At 37.1% G+C, this 10,956-nt stretch overlaps 1 protein-coding gene across 12 annotated transcripts in view; it reads left to right on the forward strand.

The window, feature by feature from the left end:
- PDS5B (PDS5 cohesin associated factor B) overlaps nucleotides 1-10,956 on the forward strand; it is a 247,429-nt gene that overhangs the window by 196,657 nt on the left and 39,816 nt on the right. For all 12 annotated transcript variants that reach the window (XM_014530742.1, XM_014530741.1, XM_005883135.2 and 9 more), the window contains one exon: nucleotides 3,255-3,378. In XM_014530742.1, the coding sequence (XP_014386228.1) occupies nucleotides 3,255-3,378 (124 nt within the window). The remainder of the gene's footprint in view (nucleotides 1-3,254; nucleotides 3,379-10,956) is intronic.

Raw genomic sequence — 10,956 nt, forward strand, 5'->3', positions numbered from 1 at the left:
GCCGCCATCTTTGTTGGCAGTTAATTTGCATATCCTGCTGATTAGCCCATGGGAAGCGTAGCGGAGGTATGGTTAATTACCATGTTTGTCTATTATTAGATAGGATATTCCAGTGTTCAGGATTTACATAATAATTGGAGAACGTTTTAGTCTAGTATTAATACATTTTTATCTGTTAAATTTATTAATTACATTATTAATGTGCATATTTAGATCTTTCACCTGTTATTTTTCATGGTATTCCTTAACAAAATTAAATATGTGCTTGAATTATGCAAATGTACATGACTTACATTGGTTGTGCATTTTTAAAGAAGGCTTTAGAAAGAAATCTGGTCTTCAAAATATTAGTTGTGAAGTATCTATACTAATAAAAGGGTAATGTATTAATCAGGGTGGACGTCTTCCAGATGACCATCCGGACGTTCTTCTGGACAAAGCCGCAGCGGCTGCCTGAAGTTCAGGCAAGCCGCAGATGGCGGCTGCCGCTACCCAGGGCCGGGCCGTGGGTCAGGCAAGCTGCAGATGGCAGCTGTGAGGGCTGGCCCACGCGACTCCGAGGCCTGAGGCTCAGGCAGCTGTGGTGACAGCAGCAGCAGGGTGATGGGGGCGGCGCCTTCCCCTGATGGGCCAGGTCACCTCCGGCAAAGGGAGACCAGACTGTGGCTTAGGCTGGGGGCCGAGGCAGAGGTGGTTAGGGGCAATCAGTCCAGCAGGGGTGCAAGGTAGGGGCAATTAGGCCAGCAGGCAGACAGAGGCAGTTAGGGGCGATCAGGCAGGCGAGTGGTTAGAAGCCAGCAGTCCCAGATTGCGAGAGGGATGTCTGGGACATCCCCCGAGTGGTCCCAGATTGGAGAGAGTGCAGGCCAAGCTGAGGGACTCCCCCCACCCCCATGCACGAATTTCATGCACCGGGCCTCTAGTTTATTTGTAGTTGTTTATTTCTTTTTATAAACTCAAACAAGAAAGACTTTCCTTTAGCAGTGGCTGAGGGATTTACCTCAAAACAGCTTTTAGAATATTTCTGTAGATCAGTGATTCTCAACCTTCTGGCCCTTTAAAAATCAGTTCCGCATGTTGTGACCCAACCATAAAATTATTTTCGTTGCTACTTCATAACTGTAATGTAGCTACTGTTATGAATCATAATGTAAATATCTGATATGCAGGATGGTCTTAGGCGACCCCTGTGAAAGGGTCGTTCAACCGCCAAAGGGGTCGGGACCCACAGGTTGAGAACCGCTGCTGTAGATTAACTGAAAGGCATTCCTGGGTCATGTAACATCAAAACTTTTTTTTTGGAACTTCCTTTTTTAAAAAGTAATCATTTATTTTTTAATTCCAGTTGTTATACAATATTATATTAGTTTCAGATCTACAACCCAGTATTAGGAGATTTATATTACTTACAAAGTTATATTGGCTGGGAGGACTGGCCACCAGGGAGGATCTGCTGTGTAGGGGCCAAGCTCACAGAGCAGGACTTGCTTCAGCAGGGCTCTGATGCCTGCTGAGTCTACCCCTTGACTTTTTTCTGTTGTAGGTGGTTTGGGGGTGGGTGGTCTTTGGCGTGGTCTGAAGCTATCCACTAGGTTTGTTGGCTCTGGGGTGTAAGCCAAGGTCATCTGCTGCCTGTGCCCTGCCCCAAACCATGAGCTACAAAGTGATATGCAGATGACTACTAATTGTGCTGGGCTTGGAGATGTCCAGGAGAGGCCACTGTGCAAACCAGGACCAGCTGCCAGTAGTGACAGGTCTCAGGCCACTTTGCAAGGGGCAGAGGGCATGCCAAGGCCAGCTGCTGTTTGTTTGAGAGATTTTAAGAAAATCTGCAGCAGTAACCAAGACAGCCCGTTTGTATGGGAAAGCCGCTGAAAATGGCCTGGGTAGGCACAAGTTGGGTGAGGTGGGAACTCAGAACTCTGCCTGCATTTTGTCTGGGAGAATGCTATCCCTCTAGACCTCCCCCTTGTGCCAGACAATTCAGTTCCTTTCTGTTTGTTCCTGGCATTTTACCAGCTGCTGCCCCAGTGCTGGAGCTCAAAGCAAGTGAGTCTGAGTAAGTATGTGCTCGAGCCTTTAAGAGGAAGGCGTGGGACTCTAGTAGCTCTCTCTCACTCAGCCATAATCCCCGCTGATTTTCACAACCAGATGTAATATAGGGACTTTTCACCCCCACCCGCCACCTCACCCCACACTGAAACCCTGAGCTGGGGAGCCTGGTATAGAACTGGGACTTCTAAAGGGGAACCTCTGCAGTCAAAATAATTCCTCCCAATTTTCAACTGCCAAAGATGGGTGTGGGACCAACTTGTTCTGCATTTTGGCCCCTCCTACCAGTCCCAATGTTGCTTCTTTTATATCCTTAATTGTTGGATTTCTGTTCAGCTAGATTTCAGGTGGTTTTGAGTAATGGTTGTTCTGTAGTTTAGCTATGATTTTGATGTGGTTGTGGGAGGAGGTGAGTACCTCATTTACCTACTGCATCTTGACCGGGAGCCTCAGAACCTTAATAATGTTGTCATGCATTCGGTCAGTATTTTTACAGAATCTTAGAAAAATAAAGGAAGGATCTCAAACCAACTAGATCATTAGATCTTGGAAAACTAAGTTACAACTTTCCCTCCTTACATCAGTCCAAAATCCCTGTACTTCATATAATACATCACTATATTACAAAGGGTTGTTTAGATGTATTTACTAGTCAAGAATTTATTATTCTTTGAGATGTGTCCCATTTAGCAGAAGTTTTCTTAATCTTAAAAGGAGCCTCTTGGTAATAATTGAAAAGTTGGATTCTAGCTGAAAATAGTAATGTTTTATTCATTACACCTGCTTTCATTCTACTTCTTTTATACTTAACACAGTAGTTTCAGTTGACTAATAAGCATGTTAGGACATTTTTATGCCTAATTTGTAAACAAACACATATCTAAAAGTAATCCATAATGGAAGACTTAAACAACTAAACATATGAATAGATTTTTTTTTCCTAGGCTTGGCTACAAGCTGTTTTTGTAGGAGAGATTTAAATGACTTTAGCACACTTATGTTCAGGAGAAGAATTTTGTAGTATTAGACATCATATTCCAAAGTTAAATAAATACAGTATGGTTTTCAGTATCACTAAACTGTTTTCTAACTTTTTTTTTTTTTTGGCTAGAGGATTTTGTAAAATTAGCTATATAAAGCAGGAATGTTTTTGTGCACATAGTTAGAAATCTAATTTACATTCTTTCTTGCTTATTTTTCAGTAAACCAGATATGTCACGTCTGAGACTTGCTGCTGGGAGTGCTATTGTGAAGCTGGCACAAGAACCCTGTTACCATGAAATCATCACATTAGAACAGTATCAGCTCTGTGCATTAGCAATCAATGTAAGGAAAAAGGCTATATAGAACATGACTTTATATGGTCTTTGACTTAAGAAGGCCACCATGATATAGAGATAAAAATCTCGAACGTTTATGTCTCCTTTTGAAAAATTTATGTGAGAAACATTTTAGAATTCTAAAACTAGTACTTGAATTTGGGGTTGCTAACATTGTACAGTTGACTCTTGTTATTTACAGTAGTTCTACAAAGTCACTGCAAGCACTGAATTAACAAATACTGAACCATTGCTCATAGGGGAAATACAGGTGTGGTTCCTGCATTCCTCAAGTCACAACATTTTTATCAATCATCCTTAACCTTGTTTTGTATATGTTTATATTTAACACATTAAGCACCCTGTCAGTCTCCAGTGACTGACACTATACTTCCCGTCTGGAAGACAAAACAGGCTGGGCGCTTAATGTGTTAAAGACACCTTAATATTTAGTTGTTTTAATATTAAACTCATGGCCAGCAGCACTATAACTCATGCCTGAATGAAGCCTATCTAACAAACATATTTTCTCCATAATGTACATCCCAGCCTTCTTACTCTTAGGATCAGTAAATAGCATTTCAGCACTATGCTTAGAAGCTAATTTAACAACAAGGTCATCAACAAAAATGTGAAAAATAAGGCACTATATAGACCACCAAAAGGACACTTGTTTGTAATATGAGAGCTGAAACAACAAGGCAGAGCATTTCCTTGCTCAACCTCAGTTGAACATGTGTCAGGCGATTCTCATATTTTGCTGCTCAGTGCATTCTCATATTTTGCTGCTCCATGAAAGCATTGCAAGTATTGATTTTGAAGTTACAATTAAATTTTAGTGAGTTGGTAAATTCACAAATGAAGAATGTGTGAATAATAAGGCTTGAATGTATTTAATTTTTAAAAGGAAGAAAAAAGTATAGAAATTTATCGTTTCACTAGAGGCCTGATGCACAAAATTCGTGCAAGAATAGGCCTTCCTTCCCCCAGCTGCTGGCACTGGCTTCCCTCTGGCACCCGGGACCCGGCTTCCCTCGCAGCCCTGGCTTTGTCCGGAAGGTCGTCCAGTCTAATTAGCATATTACACTTTTATTATTATAGACTAGAGGCCCGATGCACGAAATTCGTGCAAGGGGCTTGGCCCTCACAGCCTTGGCGGCTTGCCTCAGCCCTCACAGCCCTGGCTTCATCCGGAAGGTCATCCGACTATCCAGTCTAATTAGCCTATTATGCTTTTATTATTATAGATAAGGACATGTTATAGGTTAATTTTAGATCAGAAGCATTTATTAGTGAGTTAAAATCTCCAAAAATTAGAATAACATAATATTTGAACTATATCATTTTAGAAGTTTTTTCTTAATATGTTTTTATTGATTTTTTAGAGAGTGAAAGAGAGAGACAGGCAATGATATGAGAGAGAAACAATGATAGGTTGCCTCCTGGATGTACCCTGACTGGAGATCAAACCTGAAATCTGGGTATGTGCTCTGGTGCATGGTAAGACGCTCAAACAACTGAGCCACACTGGCCAGGGCACTTCAGACATTTTTAGCATCATTTGAGAAAATTAAAGAAAACGGACTTCCATAAATAGTAAAGATGATATTTTAATATGAGTTTTTTATTCATAATTTGGTTATATTATACTTACTTTTACTGTTCTTTTTTGGCATTTACCTCAGGGATTATTGTAATTTTTTTCCACTTCCCCTTCTTTCTACTACTTATTTTAAAATTGCAGTTTATAAACAATCATGGGTTTTTTTTATTATAACCATGTTGTCAATTTCTGGTACTTCAGTCTTTAAAAGTTACTCCAGGTCCTACATATTTTTTTTTTTTTTTACTTTTGGTGTTGGTATTCAGATTTTAGACTAAACCATTTGAGAAATGAGATTTTGGTGAGCCCATAATTTTCTGATTTAGTTTTCCCTATTTAATTTTGGAGATCATCTTGTTTTGCAAGAAAGTGAAAGTTGTTTAAAAAGTACATATTAAATTTCCTAAGAGAAAACAACCTATATAACTATTTTTTTAAAACTGGCAATACTTGAATTCTGTTGATTTATCTGGTTGTTGGGTCTGATATTTCTTAGGGTAATGTTGCTATCAGTATTGAAATAGAAAAAATTTTTAAAAACCAAGGAAATCTGGAAATATGTAGACAGAAGGGCCTTGAAACTTACTGAGTGCAAACCATTTGTTAAATGTCCATTATGTATGAGAATTATTCACACTTATTAACTTCTAGAAACTTTCTTTTCTAGCATAGTATTTGTTATATATTAAGGTGAAAGTTGTAAAATTGCTCTGGAATTTTGTTGACTGTAGAACATGTTAATGGTTAAATTTAATTACTAACATATGGTTGGCTACCTTATTTTCTTCTAAACCAAACTTTTCCCTAATCCTTTAAACTACATCTCTTCTTTTTAAACCTCTAATCCTAAAGAAAGAGTAATCTATATGTTTGTCTCTCTTACACTGTTATCCTCTCACTCCTCATTAATCATTTGCCTTCATTGTTTTCCAAAAATGCTCTATTAAAGTCCCCAAATTCAATAATATTGGTCTTCAAATGTATATGTTCTATGAGGATCTGTCCATGACTAACTTTATTTTTCCACTTATACTGTACTAGAGGCCTGGTGCATGAATTTGTGCACTCGGTGGGGGGGAGGGTTGGCCCTCAGCTCAGCCTGTGGCCTCTTGCAGTCAGGAGCCCTCAGGGGATGTCTGACTGCTGGCTTAGGGGGCCTAAGCCAGCAGTCAGACATCCTTAGCACTGCCACAGAGGCGGGAGAGGCTCCCGCCACCACCGCTGCACTCACCAGTCTTGAGCCCGGCTTCTGGCTGAGCGGTGCTCCCCCTGTGGGAGTGCACTGACCACCAGGAGGCAGCTCCTGCATTGAGCGTCTGCCCCTTGGTGGTCAGTGCGCATCATAGTGACTGGTCATTCTGCTGTTCGGTTGATTTGCATATTAGCTTTTTATTATATAGGATATTCTTCTTTGGCCATCTCGTTTTCTATGTAAGTGATTCCTTTACTACCAGCATTAACTTTTTCTTTTTTTTTTTTAAGTCTCTGGTCCCACTTCCATTGTTAAACAGAACTTTTCAAACTTTCATGTTCTGTGAATGTCCAACTAAATTCATATTTTCCCAAATCTATTCATTTCTGACATGTAGAGCCTCGATAGGCCTTAAATAAATCTGAATGGCATTTCTCAAATCTACAAGCATGATTTATATTTGACTGTTTGCTTGTCCTTGCACCTCATAGCAAAGTACAGATAATTCTGTCCTATCATATCTATTATATCTATTAATCATTCTTAGTATATGTATTTCTTAATCATTCTTTCCGCATGTAACCATCATTAGCTCTCAGGTAGTATTATGAGACTTTATTATTGATTAAATTTCCTATCATGATTCTGATCATGTTATTCCCTATTCAAAAATATTTAGGGCCTTATACTCATAAAAAAGAAAAGAAAACACATATATTTTAATATTTGGACCCAAATATACATTTAAAAATCTTGTTTAGCACACATTACCCTTTACCTACCCTCATTCAATGAAAGTTAACGTATTTTTTCTTTTATATGATTGTTATATGCTGCCTCTAATTTTCTTTTCATTCTCCATTTCTACACATCCACCATCAACTCCTACGAATCAAGACTCAGACACAATCTTCTTCTCAAAACTCTTTCTCATTTTTATAGCTGGTCTCCTTTTGATCCTCTAGTGGTTTTATCTGTAGTCCTCTGATACATACATGCCTGTGCATTAGTTATTTATGTACCTGTTATTTATTTCTCTTACTTGTGGTGAGCTCTTTAAAGGCAATATTGTACCTCAGAGGCCACTGTTAATGATATTTGAATAGAAAGTAAATCTGGAAAAAGAGAAATTCAGTAATGGGAATCTTAACATTTTTAATAATTATTAAGGTATTTTACAATTTGAATGCAGTTCACGAAAAATCTGTATGTACTGCTGTGTGCTGTACATTGTTCTAGGTTCTATAAATACAAAAACGAGAAGTCATGGCTACCACCCTCAAGGACATAACCTCTTAGGAAAACAAAATATAAATAAATGTTAATAACACAGTGCAATACACAAAGTAATTGAACTGTTTACAAGATACTAGGTACTACATTCATGATGATAATTTGTACTAGAAAAGGCCACTAAAAGTGAATTTACTTAAGATGCAGACTACTTAATACTTAAGATTAAGACTTTATTCTTAATAGTGAGTAAAAGTTTGTATCAAACTTTATTTTGGGGCAATATATTTTGTGGTACCATCTTTTTTTTAAAATATTGAACCAATAATCGGTTAAAACCAAAACTATGAAAGTATCAAGTGCTTTCTTTTTTGAGTGTTTTTTCTGCATAAAAATTGTATTCTTCTGTCCTTTACTTTAACTTTTAAAATATAGTCAAAAGAATAATCATTTTTGCAAAAAAACACACAAACATTTAAAACCTCCTCAGTTCTCAGGAACATGTCTTTTAAATTTTCATTCAGCTGATTCTATTTTGATATACCTTTTATGTCATCATTCATGTCAAATTTATCATCTTTTCTCATTAACTCTGTCAGTTTCCTTTCATATGATTTGACAGTTCTTCTCTAACATCACTTTAATGACTTTTTGGAATCCTAAACTTTGCCATGGGATTCACAATTTGACTTTGTTACTCATTTGCATTGTATCCTGAATGATGAGAGAGAGAGTGACAAAAACATGGTCTTGTTAGGAAATGCATCTAAGTGGGGGGGCGGGTATGTTTGGAGATTAATTTTTAAATGAGTGGTCTGTTCACTTATGAATATATTTTGATAGGTGGATTTATACAGGTTGTAATTCCTTATCTTCATAATATATAATTGATAATGAAGATTCCTCTCCCTTATGATACTGAGGAAGGAATGAGTTAACTAACTTTGTTTTGTTGAGTGTAAGGGTAGATAATAGACAATATTTCTGTGGAAGCTAGACTACTTCTTTGTTAAAGTAGGCATTTAGCATAAGAAACAAGTTTAAATTAAATGGAAGAAGATACACAAAATAAGGATTTAAACATAAAGGCAAGATGTTATGACGTAGATTTTAAAGAAGAACCAAATGAATATTTGAAGATAGAAGAAATAATATACATAAAGTTGCAAAAATATGAACACTTCACACTTTGTGTTAATTGGTGGAGAATGAGGTATAGTTATGAAGCTATCTCACATGTGACAAAAGTTATGTCGAATCTATAGATTGCTTTGAATAGTATGGACATTTTAATTATGTTGATTCTACTAATTTATGAACACGGTATATTCTTCCACTTATTTATATCTTCCTCTATCTTTTTTCAGTGTCCTGTGTTTTCCGAGTACAGGTCTTTTACCTCCTTGGTTAAGTTTATTCCTGAGTATCTTAATTTTTGTTGTTGTTGCAGTGGTAAATGGGATTTTTTTTTTATAGTTTATTTTTTTGAGAGTTCATTATTAGTGTATTAAAATGCCATAGATTTCTGGGTGTTAATTTTGTATCCTGCTACATTGCTGAATTCCTTTATTAAATCTATTTTTATGAACTTTTTAGGGTTCCCTATGTACAATATCATATCATCTGCAAATATGAGAGTTTTACTTCCTCCTTTCCAGTTTGGATGCCTTTTATTACTTCTTGTCTGATCACTATGGCTAGGACTTCCGGTACTATGTTGAATAAAAGTGGTGAAAATGGGCATCCTTGTCTTGTTTCTGTTCTTAGGGTACATGGTTTTAGTGTTTGCCCATTGGGAATTATGTTGGCTGTAGGTTTATAGGTTTTATTATGTTGAGGTATGATCCCTCTATTCCCACTCTGCTGAGAGTTTTCATCAAAAAACGATGCTGGATTTTGTTGAATGCTTTTTCTGCATCAATTGATATGATCATGTGATTTTTGTGTTGCAATCTGTTTAATGTGGTGTATCACATTTATTGATTTGCGGATATTGTGCCAGCCTTGCATATCCAGAATAAATCCCACTTGGTCATGGTGTATGATATCCTTAATGTATTGCTAATAATTTGTTGAAGATTTTAGCATCTATATTCATCAAGGATATTGGCCTATAATTCTCTTTCTTTGTATTGTCTTTATCTGGTTTTGGAATTTCCATACTACCCAAAGCAATCTATAGATTCAATGCAATCCCTGTTAAAATACCAACAGCATATTTCACAGATCTAGAACAAACACTCTAAAAACTTATATGGAACCAAAAAAAGTCCCAAATAGACGCAGCAATCTTGAGAAAGAAGAATGAAGTTGGAGGAATCACGATACAAGATTTCAGGTTACACTACAAAGCCACTATAATCAAAACAACCTGGTACTGGCATAAGACTAGGTATATAGAGCAATGGAACAGAACAAAGAACTGAGAAATCAACCCAAGCCATTATGCTCAATTAATATTTGACAAGGAGGCAAGAACATACAATGGAGTAAAGACAGAGTCTTAAATAAGTGGTGTTGAGAAAATTGGACAGGTACATACAAAAAAATGAAACTGGACCACCAACTTACACCATACACAAGAATAAACTCAAAATGGATAAAAGACTTAAGTCATGAAACCATAAAAATCTTAGAAGAAACCATAGGCAGCAAAATCTCAGACAATTGATGTAGCAATATGTTTACCAATACATCTAGGGCAAAGGAAACTAAGGAGAAAATAAACAAATGGACTACATCAAAATAAAAAAAACTTCTGCACACAAAGAGCTCACTCCATGGGAGAACATATTTGCCAATGATACATCCAATGAGGGGTTAATTTCCAACATATATAAGAAACTCATACAACTTAATGAAAGGAAGACAATCCAATTTAAAAATGGCTAAAGGACCTACATAAACACTTATCCAAAGTGGACATACAGAAGGCCAAGAGATATGAAAAAATACTCAAAGTCACTAATCATCCAGGAGATGAAAATCAAAACAACAATGAGTTATCACCTCACACCTGTCAGAATGGCTATCATCAACAAATCAACAAACGACAAGTTTTGGTGAGGATGTGGAGAAAAGGGAACCCTAGTATACTGGTGGTGGAAATGCAGACTGATGCAGCCACTGTGGAAAACAGTATGGAGTTTCCTCAAAAAATTAAAAAAGGAACTCCCATTTGACCCAGTGATCCTACTTCTAGGAATATATCCCAAGAAATCAGAAACACCAATCAGAAATTGGGCCGAGCCAGCTCAGCCAAGAGTTCGCAAGCCTGAGTGAGGACGGAGAAAGGATGGAGAAATGACAAAGAGAATAAGCTGGGTCTAGGTCAGTGATGGCGAACTTAGGACACGCGTGTCAGAGGTGACTCGCGAACTCATTTTTTTGGTTGATTTTTCTTTGTTAAATGGCATTTAAATATATAAAATAAATTTCAAAAATATAAGTCTTTGTTTTACTATGGTTACAAATATCAAAAAATTTCTATATGTGACACGGCACCAGAGTTAAGTTAGGGTTTTTCAAAATGCTGACACGCCGAGCTCAAAAGGTTC

The sequence above is a fragment of the Myotis brandtii genome, unplaced genomic scaffold (genome assembly GCF_000412655.1).
Source record: "Myotis brandtii unplaced genomic scaffold, ASM41265v1 scaffold77, whole genome shotgun sequence".
In the NCBI taxonomy this organism is placed as follows: Eukaryota; Metazoa; Chordata; class Mammalia; order Chiroptera; family Vespertilionidae; genus Myotis; species Myotis brandtii.